Source organism: Cricetulus griseus, chromosome 4, assembly GCF_003668045.3.
Source record: "Cricetulus griseus strain 17A/GY chromosome 4, alternate assembly CriGri-PICRH-1.0, whole genome shotgun sequence".
Classification (NCBI taxonomy): domain Eukaryota; kingdom Metazoa; phylum Chordata; class Mammalia; order Rodentia; family Cricetidae; genus Cricetulus; species Cricetulus griseus.
The window spans coordinates 220,990,742-221,010,958 of record NC_048597.1 but is presented as its reverse complement, the minus strand read 5'-3'; the positions used below and the strand labels follow the sequence as shown (position 1 = coordinate 221,010,958).

The 20,217-nt window shown below is 41.8% G+C and overlaps 1 protein-coding gene across 2 annotated transcripts in view; it reads left to right on the top strand.

Moving 5' to 3' along the window:
• Nucleotides 1–20,217, top strand: part of Pdcd6ip (programmed cell death 6 interacting protein) — a 51,928-nt gene that overhangs the window by 15,064 nt on the left and 16,647 nt on the right. Inside the window, exons 3-11 of one of the 2 annotated variants that reach the window (XM_027415270.2) lie at nucleotides 1,091–1,160; nucleotides 8,276–8,403; nucleotides 10,049–10,202; nucleotides 12,193–12,293; nucleotides 14,825–14,956; nucleotides 15,530–15,752; nucleotides 17,099–17,222; nucleotides 19,225–19,402; nucleotides 20,082–20,193. In XM_027415270.2, coding sequence (XP_027271071.1) covers nucleotides 1,091–1,160; nucleotides 8,276–8,403; nucleotides 10,049–10,202; nucleotides 12,193–12,293; nucleotides 14,825–14,956; nucleotides 15,530–15,752; nucleotides 17,099–17,222; nucleotides 19,225–19,402; nucleotides 20,082–20,193 — 1,222 coding nt within the window. The remainder of the gene's footprint in view (nucleotides 1–1,090; nucleotides 1,161–8,275; nucleotides 8,404–10,048; nucleotides 10,203–12,192; nucleotides 12,294–14,824; nucleotides 14,957–15,529; nucleotides 15,753–17,098; nucleotides 17,223–19,224; nucleotides 19,403–20,081; nucleotides 20,194–20,217) is intronic. The other variant, XM_027415271.2, reaches the window with a different exon arrangement.

Below are 20,217 nucleotides of genomic sequence, written 5' to 3'. Positions count from 1 at the left end.
AAAGTAGTAGAGCAAAAGCAAAAAAGAAAAAAAGTTATGCAAGATATGGCGTCACATATCCAAACACCTAGGCGACAGAGACAGACAGACAAATTTCTATGAGCTCAAGAGTAGCCTAGTCTAGGCTATATAGTGAAACCTTGTCTCAGAAAAAAAAAAAAAAAAGACCATTTATTATTATGTATGTGGTGTGAGTGTGTGAGTGTGAGTGAGTGTTATGTGGTGTGAGTGTGTGTGAGTGTGTGAGTGTGAGTGAGTGTTATGTGGTGTGAGTGTGTGTGTGAGTATGAGTGTTATGTGGTGTGAGTGTGTGAGTGTGTGTGAGTGTGTATGTGGGGTGTGTGAGTGTGTATGTGGTGTAAGTGTGTGAGTGAGTGTGTGAGTGTGTATGTGGGGTGTGTGTGAGTGTGTATGTGGTGTGTGTGTGTGAGTGTGAGTGTGTATGTGGGGTGTGTGTGAGTGTGTGTGTGTGGTGTAAGTGTGTGAGTGTGTGTGTGTGAGTGTGTGAGTGAGTGCGTGAGTGTGTGTGTGAGTGTGAGTGTTATGTGGTGTGAGTGTGTGAGTGTGTGTGAGTGTGTATGTGGGGTGAGTGTGTGAGTGTGTGTGAGTGTTATGTGGTGTGAGTGTGTGAGTGTGTATGTGGTGTGAGTGTGTGAATGAGTGCGTGAGTATGTGTGTGTGAGTGTGTGTGTGAGTGTGTGAGTGATGGTCTGAGACGCATGTGCAGGTCAGAGGAAACTCTAGGAGTTGGTTTCTGGGATTGAACTCAGCCTGTAAGGATTGTGGGTCAAGTCTTTTACCTGCTGAGCCATCTCACCGGCTCATTTTTCCTACTTTGTAACAGGCTTTTCAGTTTGTGATTTATTTACTTTGCCTCTCTTTGTTTGTAAAGCCACATAGAATGATGTTTTGAAATATCTTAATGCTAGTAGTATTTTATGTGGAAAAAAATGTCCGTAAGAAGGTCAAGGGGTCATTGGCTAGAGGTGACTGTTGCACAGAGAGCTCTGTCCTTCTCCTGGATTTTCTTCAGCATTTAACAAGGTCCAAGGTGGTAATGGGAGCTTTTGTTTCCTCTCATTCATTCTAGATCTGCTTGACATTTACGTGGAAGGATGCTTTTGATAAAGGTTCCCTTTTTGGAGGATCTGTAAAATTGGGTATGTAATTTTTATTGTATTTTATTTATTTATTTATTTATTTTTGGGTATGTAATTTTTAGTGAAAATTATAGACTTGCATTTTTGCTGCTTTGGGATTTTTAAAGTTGTTCTCCTAATGACTTCTTGTGATCACTAAAGTTTAAAAAAAATCTCATGTTTTAACTTCAATTTATAATCCAATGTGATTTCAAAATATTTTCGAGCCCATGCCTTGCCAGGCACTGTCCTAGTTACAAAGATGCATAAGGCAGTTGTGTTCAGTTTTGCTGTGAAGACAGTTAATTCACTGAAATGTACTGTGTATGACTATGTGTAGAATGTACCATGGGATGATGTTTTGGTCCATGAGAGATACTTGTGTAATGGTGGCCACATATGATTGTTGTCTGGTGATATTGTACCCATTTTATTTTGTGTAACTACATGCACAACAACACAGTGCTTACTGGTTCATTTCTCAGAAAATGTTGGAATCGTTGAGGAATGGCTATAAAATCTTATGGGAGTGTAGATGAGCAAGAGGTGAATTCTGCCTGTAGAAAGTAAGCAGCAAGTTAGGTCTTGAAGGATGAGTTTGTACAAACATCAAAACCAAGGTCAGAAGGTGAAGGCATTTTGATCAGACAGAACATGCCTTAATTTCCTCATCTGAAAAATGGAAATATTTACTGAAGTTACTGTGTAGGTTAAAAGAATGAAAACATTTAAAGACTTTAAACAGTGTTCATTAAGAATCAACAGCAATGAATAATAAATAATCATGTTGTTACTATATATAAACTATAGAATATTTGTATACACACATTATTTGATGTCCATATTTTTATAAACATGTTATATGGTGTGTGTATATTTTATGCATTAGATATAGATTATGTAAGTTACAGCAGCCAGGTCGTGGTGGTGCACACCTTTAATCCCAGCACTTGGGAGGCAGTGGCATGCGAATCTCTCAAGGCCAGCCTGGTTTACATGGGAGTTCCAGGACAGCCAGGACTACAGAGAAACCTTGTCTTAGAAACAAAAAAAACAAACAAAAAGATACAGTATATACTGAAATCTTGCAAGGTGTGTGTGTGTGTGTGTGTGTGTGTGTGTGTGTGTGTGTGTGTGTAATATGTACATAGATATACTTAAATAAATATATCTGTATACCTTATGTATAGGTGAGAAAATAGGAATATTGTAAAATATTTGTAATATATGTTGTATGTAAGATGTGATCAATGTAATAATTATTGTTCTGGCTTGAAACCATAGGTTGGATTGGATTTTGGAAAGTGATTGTAAAGGAACATAGATTATGAGGAGGTACAAATGTGCTCTTGAATTTGTACTTTCTCACTCACATATGAATAGCCAATCATTGCTGTTCCTTACTCGGGGCTTCATATGTGTTATGTTTCTGAATTTCCCAGGAACCCAGTAAGAGAAGACGACACTTTCATTGCTAGTTGAGTATATTGGCATGGGAAAGGTCTGTAGCTAGGATTTAAAGGCGCTGAGATAGGAATACAGAGAGCCTGCCTCCAGGACTAGGGAAACAGACCATTTGAGAGGTCTGTGAGAGGCGGTGAGAGTAGCCTAGGTAGTGGGGTCAGAGAAGGGTTGGGCTTTATTTACTGCCTGTCAGAGGGATGAGGAGGAGCTGAGGGTCTGCAGTTTGACCTGTTGCATATTTAGTTTTCATAGTTTTAATTTGGCTTTTCAGTTATCTCTGTGTAAGCATTTCTCTGACATTTGGAAATAGTAGATTTGAAGCTCAGAAGAGAGAGTTCTAGATTTGGTAACAGTTACTCATTGATAAAATTCATTCACCTTTGACAGATTATAGGCAAAAGCAGATAAAAGCCAGAGCTAGGGTGAAGTTGAGAAAAAGCATTTGGGCCGTAGAGGACCAGGAAAAAACATTGACCGTGGAAGTGAATGTTGAAGTGTTCTCAAGGTGATGCTGCCCCGTGGGCCTGGCAACTGGGGACATGTTAGAGATGAATATGCAGTCGAGTGTGCCTGGTGCCACAGAAGGAAATGTCGGGCTGGCCACTTGAGTAACCCATCTGTCTCCAGCTGGCTAGGGATGGTGCAGGCTGAGGCGCTGACAATCAAGTGCAGTTGAAACTGCATAGATTTGATAGGGTCTGGAAGAAGGCAGATAGGGAGGCTGAGGTGCTTGGGGAGTGTGAGGAACTGTAGTCTGCGAGGGTAGCTCTCATGTTGGGAAATTTACAGTAAAGGTTGAGGGTCAAGGTGGGGAAAAGGATTTTAGCACTGTTGTGGCTTAGATGATTGCAGCTCAGAGGGGACAAGGAAAACATGAGTGAGATGGTGGAATAAGAAGCCAAGATCCAGCAAGTGGGAAGCTAAAAGAGTGGAGTGTCGATAACACAGGAGGGAGAGGTGTTTCTGTATTTTGACAAGGTCTTACTAGGTAGCCCTGGCTAGCCTGTGTAGGCCGGCTATGTAGTGAACCTTGTCTCAGAAAAAGGGTGGATTTTAGTGGCAAACATTAGAAATTGAATGTCCTTCAACAGTGTCTTACTGCACACTTGCTAGACTCCGGTGTTGTTTTAGAAGAGTAGGTGAGCACTCTGACATGTATGTGGTTGTAACAATAAATCTTTACTCAAAAGCCACCCGAGCCCTGCATCCACGTGGGCACTTTTCTCCAGGCTGCCCAAGTTCCGTCCGCTGCCACGTTAAGGTCCCAAGTAACATACAGAGACTTATATTAGGTACAAATGCTGCTTGGCCAATGACTAGGATTTCTCATCTGTTAGCTCAGTCCTAATTATCATAAATCTATATATTTTATAAGATTTACCTTATGGGACACCAGCAGAAGCGTCCTGTCTTCTTGGGCTCACGTGGTGACTCTGCAGCAGAGACCAGGAGGAAGAGAAAAGGGAACAACTTCCTTCTTTCCCTTGCTTATATTGAGTGTCTCTGCTATGTCACTTCCTGTCTGGATCTCAAGACTTCTTTACTACATGTCCCAGAATCCTCCTCGACTCCTAGTCCCACCTAACTTGCTGCCTCATTGACCAAACAGTACTTTAACAACCAATAAGATAAAGACATACACAGAAGACCTTCCCCATCATGTGGTGACATGTTAAATTGTGCCCAGGAAATACTGAATTCAGCCTGCATCATACAACTTTAGAGCCCTTTGCTTTGGGCTCCTAGAGACAGTTGGCAAAGAACCTGTTCCAATTCCTTCCTGGAGCTTTTGTTCAGGTAGCCTTAGCAGGTATAGTGACAATTTTCAAAAAGCTGTATGTGAGCATACCTGTAGTTACTTATGGAAAACCAAAAAAACAAAAACCTTGCTTATTTCTAAGAGGTAAGATAGTAGATGATTTACATTTTACTTTCTTCTTAACAGGAGTCTGAATTCCTAAAAGCTTTGTCTGTTGGTCGGTCGGTCTGTCTGTCTGTCTGTCTGTCTGTCTGTTGGTCTGTCTGTCTGTGTGTGGGGGCAGGGTTTTTCCTGTGTGGCCATAGCTGCCCTGGAACTTACTCTGTAGACCCGGCTGGATTTGAACTCTCTGAGATCTGCTTGCCTATTCTGTCTTCCGAGTGCTGTGATTAAAGGTGTGTGCCACCACTGCCTGGCATCTCTTAGAAGTTTAAAAAAATTTTTTTCTTTGATATTCCCCCATCCCTACTCCTTGGATTCTTTATTAGTCAGATGTTGGTTGTTCTGAGTCTTGGCACAACTTTTCTTTACTTTTTAAAAAATGTTATAATCAAGTTTTAAATTTATTTTACTCAAAAGCTTAAAAAACATCCTGTTTGGATTTGTTCATGGCCACCATTCTGTAGCCCCAGAACTTGGGAGGGGGAGGCAGGTTGACCAGTTTTAGCTTGGCCTTGGCCACAAGAGTTCTTGGAAGTCTGGAACCCCTAAAACGACAACTGCAGTAGCTCTGTACTGCTTTAGGCGTGTACAGCCTAAGGGTTCTTTAAGGATGTTGACTCTGACCTTTGACTTGTTGGAATTGTCTTCGTTTATTCTGGGCTCAGCTTTCAGTTACTTTTGTTTTTTGAGATAGTGTCTTATGTAGTCCAGGCTGACCCACACTCCTTGTGTAGCTAGCTAAGGAGGACTCAGAAGCCCTGATTCTCCTGCCTGCATTTCCCCAAATGCTGGGAGTACAGATAACACACACCACCATGTTACCTCCTCACACTGTTTACTGTTTTCATGTTACTTTGTTTTCTTGGTGTTACTTGGAATGCAGATTGGAGTGGTTGGTGTGTCTGCTGAATGAGTGAGGAGATCAGAATGGGTTTGGGAACAAGTAGAGACCTGGCTGCTTTCAGAGAGGCACCAACTACTTCCTGATCCTCCTGTGTGGAGTAGCCAGTGCTGCTCTGGTTCTCTGAGGTGGACTGTGCACTGCTCTGTCTAGGCCACCTTCTGAGTGTTTGGCTTGGTGGCCAGTGTCTGGTAAACTGTATACAAGATGTTGAATTACACTGTGATTGAATTCTAGAAGTAATTGGGAGCTATTGTAGATTGAAAGAAGTATTTTTTTTATTTATTTTTATTTTTTGGCTTTTCAAAACAGGGTTTCTCTGTGTAGCTTTGGAGTCTATCCTGGCACTCTCTCTGGAGACCAGGCTGGCCTCAAACTCACAGAGATCCGCCTGCCTCTGCCTTCTGAGTGCTGGGATTAAAGGCGTGCGCCACCAATGCCCAGCAAAAGAATTATTTTTAATTATGATAAAATATACATGATTGGGGGCTGGAGAGATGGCTCAGAGGTTAAGAGCACTGACTGCTCTTCCAGAGGTACTGAGTTCAATTCCCAGCATCCACATGGTGGCTCACAACCATCCGTTATGAGGTCTGGTGCTCTCTTCTGGTGTGCAGATATACATGGAAGCAGAATGTTTTATACATAATAAATAAATAAATAAATAAATAAATAAATAAATAAATAAATACACATGATCTACCAAGAATCACGGGCAGTGTACAGTTTCAAATGGTGTTAATTATGTTTACTGTCCTGGTTAGGGTTACTAATGCTGTGATGAAACACTATGACCAAAACAACTTATGGAGGAAAGGGTTTATTTCAGCTCACACTTGCAGGTAACAGTCCATCACTGAGGGAAGTCAGGACAGGAACTCAGACAGGACAGGAACCTGGAGGCAGGAGCAGAGGCCATGGATGTGTGCTGCTTACTGGCTTGTTCCTCATGGCCTGCTCAGGACCATCAGCCCAGGGATGGCCCATCCACAATGGGCTGGACCCTCCCCATCAATCACCAATTAAGAAAATGCACTATAGGCTGGCCCATAGGCTCATCTTGTGAAGGCATTTTTCTCAGTTGAGGCCCCTCCTCTCAGATGACTCTAGCTTGTGTCAAGATGACATAGAACTAGTCAGCACCCTGACAGTCTTCGGCAGTCGGTCGGTCATCTTACCATCTGGTTTTAGAGCTCTGTCATCTTACAGAACTGAAATTGTACTCACTAAACAGTCACTTCCCACCTCTCTCTTCCTGTCGGCTTCTGGCAGACATGTTAACCCTCTTGTCTCTGAATCTTACTGTATTACATGTAAGTAGACTTACATGTCTATCTTTTTAAGAAGTTGCAAGAAACACAATGCATGGGATTACCTTTTAGCCATTTTGACAAACATGGTTTTTACTAGTGCGAGGGTACATTCACACTGTAAATATATCTCAAACTTTATTCATTAAACAACAGCCTGTTGGCACCATCTTTGGTATCTGCTGTCTTTGTACTTTTGTCTCTAAGACTTTGATTCCCTTAAGTATTTTCTGTAAGTGGAATCCTAGTCTTTCGTGAGTGCTGATTTCACTTACTGTATGTCCTCAAGGGTTGTCCCTTGGAAGTTGACTAATAAATACTTTATTGACTGTTTACATGTTATTTGTTTCCACCTCTGTTGGTTGATGGTCACTCAGGCTGCTGTTAGAGTGATGCTGCTGTGAACGGAAGTGTGGAAATTCCCCCACCAGATGCTGCATTCAGCTCTTTTGGCATGTACCCAGGAGGGGGATTTCTGGGTCGTCATTTTAAGTTTTTGAGGACCCACACTTTATTTCCTGTAAGCACCTGCAGCATTTTGTATTCCTTCAAATAAAGGTTGCAGTTTATCTCTGTCATTGTCAACATTTGGTCATTTGATTTTAAAAATGGAATAGTTATGTTGATGGATGTGGGTTATGGAGATTCTTCATCAGAGAGAGTTGATCTGGAAGACCATCAAGGAATCACTGGTATGCTTATGTTGAAGTAGGGGCTGGGGTGTGTGTGTGTGTGTGTGTGTGTGTGTGTGTGTGTGTGTGTGTGTGTGTGTGTCTGTGTGTGTGTCTGTGTGTGTGTCTCTGTGTGTGTCTCTGTGTGTGTGTGTGTGTGTATGTGTGTGTGTGCATGTGTGTCTGTGTGTGTCTCTGTGTGTGTCTGTGTGTGTGTATGTGTGTGAGTGTGTGTATGTGTGTGTGCATGTGTGTGTGTGAGTGTGTGTCTCTGTGTGTGTGTGTGTCTCTGTGTGTGTGTATGTGTGTGTGTCTCTGTGTGTGTGTGTGCATATGTGTATGTGTGTGTGTGTGTCTGTGTGTGTGTGTGTGTGTGTGTGTGTGTGTGTGTGTGTGTGTGTGTGTGTGTGTGTGTGTGTGTGTGTGTGTGTGTGTGTGTGTGTGTCTGTGTGTGTGTGTCTGTGTGTGTGTGTCTGTGTGTGTGTGTGTCTGTGTGTGTATGTGTGTGTGTGTGTGTGTGTGTCTTTGTGTGTGTTTGTTCGTGTGTGCATATGTACGCATGGGGGGAGACAAAAATTTGAGAAGTCATAGAAAATTGGAAATGATTTATTTGAATTTAAATAATTAAGTGAGAAATAACATAAAAATAAGTTTTACATTTTGAATCTGACTATAGTAAAAATGTGGGAACACAGAAGGAGAGAGAATGGTGGACACGATATGGGAATATGGGCCGCTGGCCCGCAGCAGGTGAGAAGGCAGGTCTTGGGAGAGCCTCTGGATAGAGGCCATGGTAATTCTCATTGAAATATTGTTCTCTTTAGAAAAAAACTAATCTGATACACTTTTCCTTCTCAATTTTTTTCCAGCTCTTGCAAGCTTAGGATATGAAAAGAGCTGTGTGTTGTTCAATTGTGCTGCCTTAGCTAGCCAGATTGCAGCAGAGCAGAACCTGGATAATGACGAAGGATTGAAAACGGCTGCTAAGCAGTACCAGGTATGCAGAAAAGCCGTGCTCACGCAGGGAAGCACGCTGGACTCAGGGAGCGATTGGCATTTAGATGATAGGGGCTGCCTTCTTCAGGACAGATGCTCTGGGAAAGTCATGCTCTTAAGTAAACTGGTCCCTGCTGAGTCTCTTAGATAAACACTTGAGCACTGAGGCACTTGTTCTATTGCCCATGTCTGTCTTTTCTCACCGTGTACTTCCACCCAGCACCTAGCACAGTGCCTGGCACATAATAGAGGCTCAATGAATGTTGATTGGACAACAAAGATGAAATACGTGGGGTGAATGCCATACATTCGTGGAAAACCTCTTACAAATAAATGACTTCATTCAAAAATGGTTCGACAGCTGGGCGCACACCTTTAATCCCAGCACTCAGGAGGCAGAGGCAGGCAGATCTCTGTGAATTCGAGACCATCCTGGTCTGCAAGAGCTAGTTCCAGGACAGCCTCCAAGGTCACAGAGAAACCCTCGAAGAACAAAAACAAACAAACAAACAAACAATGGTTAGACATTTGTGTGTGTGTGTGTGTGTGTGTGTGTGTGTGTGTGTGTGTGTGTGTGTGTGTGTGTCTTAGGGCTTGAAATCAAGATGTCAGGCTTGGTTACAGGCATCTTCCCATACTGAGCCATCTTGCTGGCCCCATGGTCGTCCAGTTAACACAGTGACTTTGAGTTGTTGTCTGCATGGCCTACCAAGCTAACCCACTTTAAAATTCCATGTTGACTTGATTTCTTCCTTTTTCTCAGCTTAATTTGTTTCAAAAAAGTAATTTTAGTAGTAACCTCAACAAAATAAAATTGGGAAGAAAAATGTGAAGGGGGACATTTCACTGGGAAGTCTTGAAGGACAGATGGAAATGTCTGTCAGTGTCATTGCTGGCCCTCAGAGTTTGCCACTTGGGGTGTTTTCTAAGACCGGTATACTTTCTTGAAACATGACTTGTTTGGGATAAAGGCAAGGGCATTTCTATACTAAGAACAAATGAGTAGAGGCTAGAGGAATGTCTCAGTCAATAAAGAAAGCACTTTGTAAGCTCAAGGACCCAAGTTTGATCCCTAAAATCCGTGCAATAGACGCTGCCTTGGAGGTGTATGATTGTAATCCATTTCCTGGGGCTTGCTGGCCAGGCAGTCTAGTCTCATGGGTGAGCTCCAGACCAGTGAGAGTCCCTGATTCAAGGAAGTGGGCAGTGGCTGTGAAAGATGATACCTGGGATTGTCCTCTGGTCTAAAAACACACATACACACACACACACACACACACACACACACACACACACACACACACACTGTCTGTGCTCACATGCATATATGCTTGTGTACACACACACACACACACACACACACAGAGCCATTTGAATAGTTTTATCTTTACCTGTTCTTAGCTACATTTTGAAGACTTGTATCTAATAAATTAACCCTGATCCCCTTTTGCCAATCTCTTTGCTCTCTCCCCATAGTCTAAACTTGTTGTTGCTCTAGAATTGTGTTGAGGCCCCTGTCTGTGGATGAGATGCTGTAGAATGTATGAGTTAGTTACTGTCTTCTTACTTGGCCTGTAGATGTTTGTGTGGAACAGCAGGAAATTAAGTCTCAATATTAAAGAGGTTTTTTTTCCCTCTCCTTCTAGTTTGCTAGTGGTGCCTTTTTACATATTAAAGACACAGTTTTATCTGCCTTAAGTCGAGAGCCTACTGTGGACATATCTCCAGAGACTGTTGGGACCCTCAGTCTTATTATGCTGGCCCAAGCTCAAGAAGTATTTTTCTTAAAAGCCACAAGAGGTAACTCAATTTCTTCTTTACTGTGTTACATGTGAAAGCAAGTGCTAGGTTTTTATACCAAGATAGTGATTAGATCATTGAACAGTCACCTCATTTCAGAGGGAGAATTACCTGGAGGAAGACAGCGTGCTCTCTGTGTGGTGGCTGGTGGTCTGGTGGCAGGATGGCTGTGGGACTGCTGCATTTGAATTACTTTGTAAAGAATGATTTCTTTTACGTTTTTTTTAAAGACATATATTTATTATGTATACAGTATTTGGTCTGCATGTATGCCTCCAGGATAGAAGAGGACACCAGATCTCATTACGGATGGCTGTGAGCCACCATGTTGGTGCTGGGAATTGAATTCAGGACCTCTGGAAGAGCAGTCAGTGCTCTTAACCTCTGAGCCATCTCTCCAGTCCCCTTCTTTTAAGATTTGATTTAAGTGCTTATGCAAGTGTCTGTGCCCTGTAGGTGAAAAAAGGGCCTGTGTCCTCTGGGCCTGGAGTCACAGGCATTGTCAGCCACTTGATATGGGTGCTGGGATTTGAACTCTGTTCTTCCTGATTGAGCAGCAAGTGCTCTTAACCATTGAGCCTTCCAGAAAAGTTTCTTTAGGGCAGTCTTGTTTAAACTAGATTTCAATGACAAGAAGAGCTGTTCAGGCAGTGTCTTTGGTGACTAGGGGGATAAGAACAACTCTTACAAATGTATGTAAGTCAGTGTGAGAGAGATACAGACTGAAGGTCTAAGTACAGAGAGATCGAAGATGCAGAAGAAGCATAAACATAACTTATTTTTTTCTTAAAATGGCAACTTAGTTGGGTGTGGTGACTCATGCTTGTAATCCTTACATTTGGGAGACTGAGACGGGGATTGCTGTGATATTGAGGCAAGGCTAGGTTACCTAGTAAGTCTCAGACTAGTTTGGCAACTGTCTGAAGCCCTGTCCCAAACACACACAAAATTCCATATCTGGTGACTCATACCTGTAGTCAGAGCAGTTAGACTTAGGCTGAGTTGGAGACCGTCTGGGTTACAGAGTGAGGCGGGGAGGGAAGCAAGAAGCAGATTACATGGAGATAGAAGTCATATACCTTAACATTCCCCTTTTGACTTTATAGTGCAGTGTTTTCTGGAGTAGTCACAGAACTTCATAGTCGCCACCACCTTATGTTGGGATGTCACCACTCCCAAGAACAACTCTAATGTCAGGACCCACTCCTTTCCTTCTGCTGCAGCTACCAGCAGCCATTGCTCTATGTCTGTAGCTTTGACTTGTTTGTGGAATTGTTTATTTACTTATTTAGAAACAGGCTTATGTAGCCTATCCCTTGGTTTAGGCCCAAAGTACTATATATAGGCTTACATCACCATGTTTTGCTAACTGTGAAATAGTTTTTATGCAGAAGACTAAATTTCACCAGTGTGATTTCTTTTGACAGATACATAAATTCTATTTTTGTCTTTTTTTTTTCTTTTAAATGTGTATGGGTGTGTAGTTGCTATATGTATGAGTGATTGGTACCACTGGGGGCCAAAAGAGGGCATTGGATTCCCTGGAACAGGAGTTAAGACATGTGTGAGCTGCCATGTGGGTGCTGGGAACTGAAACTGGGTCCTCTGGAGGAGCAGCCAGTGCTCTTAACTGCTGAGCCAAGGCTCCAGTCCCTGATGAATACATTTTTATTATTATTATTTTTTTGATCTCAGTGTCTGTGCCAAGTCATGTATCAGGTTATCTCATTTATTTGGGGGGGGGGGGAGAGTGAGAGTGAGTGTTTGTGTGTGTTGGGGGTGAACACAGGCACATGTTTGCCATGGTGCTTATGTGGCGGTCAGAGGGCAACTTTGAGGAATTGGTTCTCTCCTTCCACTGTGAGTTCCAGTGATGGAATGCAGGCTGTCCAGGTTATGCAGTGCATACGTAGATTTACCTGCTGAGTTTTGCTGCTGGCCCTTGTCTCCTTTCCTTCAGTTATAATGATCATTTAACATCTTATTCCAGATAAAATGAAAGATGCCATTATAGCTAAGCTGGCAAACCAGGCTGCAGATTACTTTGGCGATGCTTTCAAGCAGTGTCAGTACAAAGACACTCTCCCCAAGGTCAGTTACTGTCTTCATAGACACTTGGTAGTTTTGCATGTGGACTCTATATATGAGAAACAAGTTGAAAAGTATGTTTTAACAAAGACATCTGGGTATTTTAATGAAGCATTTGAAGAATAGTTTCTAGAATGTTTTCTTACGTTTTAAGATGCATGGAGATGCCTTTCTATTTACTCTTCACTAAATTTATTTTTCTGAGCTAAAACTCTTTCTGGAAATTATCTGTCCCCCATCATTTTATCATCCTGTAGTTTTGGAAGAAGCATGGATATGGGGCATGTCAACAACTCACATTTTTAATCATTATCCTGTTTTCTTAAGGATGAGCCTTAAAGTGCAAAAAAAAAAAAGACAAAGAAAAGAGGGAAAGAAAACCTAAATTCATCTGATGCCTTGATTAGAATTAAGTTTAGCCAGCAGGCTTAGGAAATTTGGCTTTCACTGTCTGCTTTCAGAAGGGTGGCGGGAAAGAATGCTCAGGGATTACAAATGACAAAGCATGTGACCAGCTGGGCAAATCGGAGTTGGAGTGGTTAGAGTACTTTTAACACCGGCAAGAGGACTTTATTTTCTTTTTCCTTTTTCTTTTCTTGATTTTTCGAGACAGGGTTTCACTGTGTGGCCCTGGCTGGCCTGAAACTCTCTCTGTAGAGCAGGCTGGCTTGGAACTCACAGAGAGATGCCTGCCTCTGCCTCCTGAGTGCTGGGATCAAAGGTGTGCACCACCACCACCCGGCATGAAGGACGTTTTATCTGCTTTCCCTTACAGTTAGTCAAGGAATTGGTTATCTATGGTAGTAGATGATGTTTGTAGGAGGATCTATGAGTTCTATGTTATTCAGGGATCTTTGTAAATTATGAAACCATGGAAACATAGGGTATAGTTAAAAAAAAGGTGCCCAACAGTACATGAGCAGTGGAGAGCTAATGTCAAGAGCTATGGATTTAAGGCACATTGGGCTTGAGGTCATTCTTGGGCACCTGCCTAGCTAGCACCTAAGACTCAGGGTCCCATCCATAGCACTGCTCCTCCTCCCAGTTCAGAGGTTTGCCCAGGACCCTTGTAGTATTCAGATTCTCTCCATATTTAGCTAATGCTGAATGCAATGTGGAGTCAGAACTAGATTGATAATAGATAGTTTATTAAGAAAGTACTCATGCAGCGGAACCAGTGACCAGGTTTACACAGGATGCCTGCTTGTCCGCTCAGCTAGGTGGGAGAGGGAAAAAGAGGGCCGCTGCATGCCTCTCTGATATTTAAACCCTTGCCACGGCACTCTGACCACGCCCAAGCAGGCGTGGTCAGCGGCATCTGTGCCAGCCCCAAGCGGGCGTGGTCAGTGTTTCTCCCTGCTGCACAGTGTATTGTCATATTCTGTCACACCAATAATTGAGTCCTGTCACAGTCCTGTCATCTCAAAGGCTTGAAAGCCACCTCTGCAGTGTTCCTGGGTCTTCTTGGAATATTTTTACTGAGATGCTCCAGTCTTCCTTGAGTACCGAAGTTTCAGACTACAGTATCTTTGAATTTCTCCTTTCACTAAATCTGCTGAGTTATTTTCACACCCAGTTCCAACTGGATGCCCATAAGCAGCAATGCAGTTCTAGGTCTAACTGGATGTCTGTAAGTAGTGGCTCAGTGCTGGGGTTTTTTCCCTAGCAGACAGAAAACACACATGGTAGTAATTCGGTTCTTGATATAAGTTATCTAGTGTATTTATTGGGTTTTTAAAAATGCTATATACTTCAGAACAGCAGTGAGATTTCAGGATGGGACTTGACATTTTGGAAGAATCCCTACCGATATAGTGGCTTTCATGATTCATGTGTTTGGATTTAAGTGTATTGACTAAAGTTACTTTAAAAATAGATAAGTGCAAAGTTGCACTTTACCATCACAGTTAGTCATTAGTGCATTTGTATGTCTGGGATGTATTTTTGATTATATAATACTGAAATATTAATATTTATATGATACTAAATTATTTTTTATTGGCTACCATAATCTTTTTTACAGTCTGTCAGCATATGAATTTAAGTGAGGACTTACCTTACTGTCTTTTGTCTTTTAAACATGATGAAACAGTCAGCTCTAGAGCAGTTTCATTAGTATATGTGAGTAACGGTGGTGTAGGTATCTGAAGGCTGGGTAAGGGGCTAAGAAAGCTTCTAAAACTGGGCTTGGTATTCCTCCATGAACTTGCAGCTCTCTCTAATGCATGTCTTCCTGTCTTCCTTGTAAACAAAATGCTTATTTCTTGACTCCATAGAATGAGCTTTAAAAAAACCTGAACTGGCTTCACTTAACAGTTTAAAAGAACAGACAAACAAACACATCCTAATTTTAACGGAAAGAAAATCGATTTCATAGCAATTCCTGCAAAACCACAAGGTCTTCTCTGCTCACACCTAATGACTAACCTATCTAAACCATTACTGGGTGATTGTAATCTCTGTCTCCTCTCCTTTCTCTTCCTGCATCCTTGTTGTCTGTGATGGTTTGTGTGGTTGGACTCTCCCCTGGTCAGTATTTTTATTTCCAGGAGGTATTTCCCACCCTGGCTGCAAAGCAGTGTATCATGCAAGCCAATGCTGAGTACCACCAGTCTATCCTGGCCAAGCAGCAGAAGAAGTTTGGGGAAGAGATCGCAAGGTTGCAGGTGAGTCTCTTGCTGATAAGTGCTTAGGTGACATCCTTCTCCTGTTCCTGCCTAGTGAAACCCAGTGTGCTCATAACCACTTCCCTGTTTGTTGCCTTTATCAGCAGAGGCAAGTGATGGTTTTCATCTGTAAACTTTACCTATAAGCATATTAAATTATGTACATTGCCTTGTTCAGGTTTCTGCTCATGTGAATGACAATGGAGGGTGTGTGTATCTCTGGTGGCTGATGTTTGTGGGTTCAAGACCCTCGTTGTAGGGCCCCATAAAGGCATTCAATGCTTCTTAGTTACTGTTAATAGTTGTGTAGCTTGTGGAAACCACACCGGACCCTCACTAATGTCAGGCAGGCTATGCTGATTGACCCCAGCTATCTTTCACTGCCTTGGCAGCTCACTCATGTGTTTACTGGGATGTCTGCCCTTCCCTTTTATTATTAGATGTTTAATCATGGAATTTCCAGGTTATCCTGCCAAGCACAGCGCTGCAGATCCTGAGGTTTAAAAATGCTTGGTAGAGAAAGCATTCATCTCCAAACAAACAAACACTGTTAATATAAATGCTTATTTTTAGCACGCAGCAGAACTGATTAAGAATGTGGCCTCTCGCTATGATGAGTATGTCAATGTGAAGGATTTTTCTGACAAGATCAGCCGTGCCCTTACTGCAGCAAAGAAGGATAACGATTTCATTTATCACGACCGCGTCCCAGACCTTAAAGATCTGGATCCTATCGGCAAAGCCACCCTTGTGAAACCCACCCCAGTCAATGTACCCATCAGCCAGAAGTTCTCAGGTAGGTCTGGTCTCTGGAGGTGCTTCAGTCAATTTGTGTTTCCTCCAGGTTCCCCTCCTCCCTGCCCCCTTTCTTGTTTTTCCTCCCTCACCGACCCTGGAAACTTCATTTTCCATTTTCCATAAAGAAAATGGTGCTTCGGCGAAGCCTTCTCTTTCCTCCAGGCTGATCTGTGTTATATGTAAAATCTCACATATTTTCTCTAATACTTTGACTATAACCTGCATTTATGTTGTTTAAAAGAAACGTGGGGATAGACATGGCCACACCTGAAGTCCCAGCACACATGAGGCTGAGACAGGAGGAATCTGAGTTTGAGGTCAGCTTGGTCTACATAGTGAGTTCTAGGCCTAGCTTGGCTATAGAATGAGTGAGACAAGCAAACAAGAGACAGCTAAGGACAAGAAAGTGCAAGAAAGTTAAGTGATGTGTCTTCTGTGGAATTTTCACAGGGAAAGTAAGCAACGAAGCATCTGCGAAGCATAAACCATGGGGTATCTGAAGCAAGGTTTTGATAAGATTAGGACTTTGGGCAAGCCTTGCCAATTTGCTGATGGAACATGTGTTATATTTAAGATGCTACCACTGAATATAAATATATGGTTATTTATTTACTTACTTATTTGAGAGAGAGAGGTCTCATTTAGCCAGGCTGGCCATTAAATCACTGTGTAACCTAGGTTGGCTTTGAACTCCTAATTCTCCTGTTTTAGCCTCCTAAGGCCATAAATTATAGGCATGAGCCACCATACTTGGATAAATAATTTTTAAACCAGTTTATTTCTAATGTGGTATTTGCATTAGGTCAATGTTATAGCCTTCCTTTGATATTGTGGCTCTATGTTATATGTGCAGCATTTGATGGCTTCCAGCAGATCTCCTGCAAAATATTTAAGCTCCTGGGAAAGAGTGATTATTTAGCTTGCTTTTATTTAATAAACAGAAAGTGTTAACTATGTGCCAGTGACTGTTAAGCATTGACAAATGGCACTCAGTTTGTCTCTCACAGCAGCTCAGGGCACAGGAACTATTGATGTCTTTGCTACTGATGACGATGCTGAGTCTGTTCCCACAGGTTCCATAACGAGGAAGTGATGGATTGTGATCACACATTGTGTCTAATCAGCAAGTGAGCAGTGTCACTAAGGTCCCTCATACATGATGACTTAGAGACTTAGGGGAATTGAAGATCTTGTCTGTCAGTGTAGTGATCTAGAGTTCTGTACACCACTGGCTTTCAGTATGCTGTAGTTTCTGATCTTGTAACATTATAGAGAAAACAAGCAGTCATGTCTGAGGTTTGAGTCTGTCCATATATCTTACTTGGACCTTCTCTTCTGTTTTAGATTTGTTTGAGAAGATGGTCCCTGTGTCTGTGCAGCAGTCCCTGGCTGTGTTTGGTCAGAGGAAAGCTGACTTGGTTAACAGATCAATCGCTCAAATGAGAGAAGCCACTACTTTGGCAAATGGGTAGGTGGAACCTGGCCTTCAGAAGCTGACTTACAGGTCCTTAAGTTTGCCGTTGACTTGTGCTTTAATAATTTATGAACACTTTCAGGCTTCTGAGCTTGGAAATGAATATCAAGCAGACATAGATACTCCAACACTTGTTCTTTTGGTTACTTTCTTAAGAAGCTTTAGGTAAACTTGAGTTGGAAGGAATGGGATTACAGAAAAAAGGTAAGACTATTTGAGTACTATTTTGTATGTCAAGAGATTGATTTGAGGTAAAATGAGTGGAGATGAGCCCTTTAAGATGCATGGTTCCAGGCTGATGAGATGGCTCAGCAGGTAAAAGTGCTTGCTGCCAAGGCCTGTGACCCAGGCTCTGTTCCTGGGACCCACATGGTGGGAGGAAACTCCTGCAAGTTGTCCTCGGACCTTACACACCTGCCCCAAAATAAATACATATAGTAAAAAGACTCCTTAAACCACTAGTACTGTAAACTAGTTTTCATATTAGATTAAGAAATACTGCATGGGTTAAAAAATTAGGTATAATTTACACATAATGAAAATTATCGATAAACTCATTTAAATTGTAGTTCATTCAGTTTGGTAAATGCATATACCCATGTAAATTCAATAAGAACATTCACATCAAGTTTTTCTTTTCTTTTCTTTTTTTTTTTTTTTTGGTTTTTCAAGACAAGGTTTCTCTGTAGTTCTAGATATTCTGGAACTCAGTTTTTGTAGACCAGGCTGATATCAAACTCACAGAGCCACCTGCCTCTGTCTCCTGAGTGCTGGGATTAAAGATGTACGCCACCACCCAGCAAGTCTTTATTCTTAATCATCTTTTTAAAAAGATGTTATTTTAATACAAATATATTATAACTAATATATTTTATGTGTCTGAGGATTGTGCGTGCATGTGACTGTGTCCTGTGTGTGTGCAGTGCTGGTGGAGGACAGAAGAGGGTATCGGGTGCCCTGGAACTGACTTTATGGATACTATGAGCTTCTATGTGAATGTAATGGCAGCTGGGTCCTCCACGAGTCCAACAGTGTTCTTGACAGCTGAGCCATCTCCTAACCATCCTTGTCTTTAACGAATTCTTCATGTATTTTGGCTGCAAGTCCTTTGTCAGATATTTGTGATAGTTTTTTTTTTTTTTCCAATTTTGTCTTTTCATGTGTTAATTTAAGTGATTACATGAATTTTGCCTACTTTTGTTGTTGAAACATTTATATTAGTTACCTCTCTCCCTCCCTCCTTTTTTTTCTCCCTTCCTCCCTTCTTTCTTCTCCCTCTCTACACCCCCCTCCTCCCTGAGCGCGCGCACACACACACATACATACATGACCTCGTGTATCCCGGTCTAGCCTCAGACTTCATCTGTAGCTGAGGATAATCTTGAAGTCCTGATCCTCTTGCCTCTGTTTCTTATGTTCTTTTATTTATTTGCCCCCCCCTTTTGGCATTGTGAATAGTAAATAGGTGTAAATTCCTCTGCCTTATCATGTAAATGAAAAGTGACCGAAGAGCTGTTATTGTACCATAAAACCCCAAGTTTGGGAGAGTCTGTAATTGATACTTTGATCTTCTGTGTTATTTGATCTTTTGTATAGATACAAAATTACAATAGGGCATGCACTACTATGCCCAGCAATTTTCTTGCTTTTTGTCTTTTAATTCTGAACTCTGAACTTAAGTATCTCAGTTCTTTTTAAATTTTACAATTTTTTCAAAATTTTATACTGGTATATAATGAATCTTTGTAGTACCCATCCCCCATTCCCTTTCTTCAGCTCCCCTAACTCAGCCTGCATATCTCCTCTTTCCCTCCCAACATCTGTTTCTTAATTATTTTAATGGTGTTAATCATTGATTTTTCCCTCCCTCTTGTTTTTAATAGGGATCATCCTTGTGGAGTGCTAACTCCATTGTTGATTTGGGTGGGTAAAAGTGACTGCTATTTAAAGAAGGTGGTGTAGACGTACATATGACACAGTGTCTCCTGTTTTGCAGGGTATTGGCTTCCCTCAACCTTCCAGCAGCCATTGAAGATGTGTCTGGAGACACTGTGCCTCAGTCTATCCTAACCAAGTCCACTTCTGTAGTTGAACAGGGTGGCATCCAGACTGTTGACCAGCTGATAAAGGAGCTACCCGAGTTACTACAAAGAAATAGAGAAATCTTAGAAGAGGTGTGTTTGAAAAGATTGGCCTTTCAAGTTGAAACTGCCATCTTGGTGTCGTGGGCTTCAAGGGGTAGCACTCAGTGTCTGGTCTGGGTGAGGTCACTGTGCTTTACTTGCCTTTAGCCTCAGGAAGAATTCCATTGAGTGAGAATGAGTCTTGTTTTCTTTTTTGGTTTTGTAGGGCTAGCTATCCTGGAACTTGCTCTGGAGACCAGACTGGCCTCAAACTCAGAGAACTGCCTGCCTCTGCCTCCTTAGTGCTGGGATTAAAGGTGCCCCATAAAGAATGAGTCATTCTTGGACGAAAGCAAATGCATGTTAGCTGAATTGATACGATCATTGACTGTTGCATATTAATAAACTATGGGAATCAAACTGTTCACTTATAACACTTCATAATTAGTAATTTCTTTAGTGTATAGACATCAGGTTCTGTTGTCTATATCTAAAAATTAGATACCATATTTTTGTTTTTGTTGTTGCTGTTTTTGAGACTTCAGTCTTATATATTCCAGGTTGGCCTTGAACTCCCTATGTAGCCAAGGATGACCTTGAACTTCTGACACTGTCTCAAAAAAACAAACAGTAAAGCTTCTCAGACCCCATAAGCAACAATAAAAATGTTTGAGGTTTTTTTTTTATACTAGAATGATATTTCAAGGATTTTTGCTTCCTTTTTTTTAAGTCTTTGAGACTTCTGGATGAAGAAGAAGCAACTGACAATGACTTAAGATCAAAATTCAAGGAACGATGGCAAAGGACTGCATCCAATGACCTCTACAAGCCTTTACGAGCAGGTAACCATGGCACAGATGACTGAA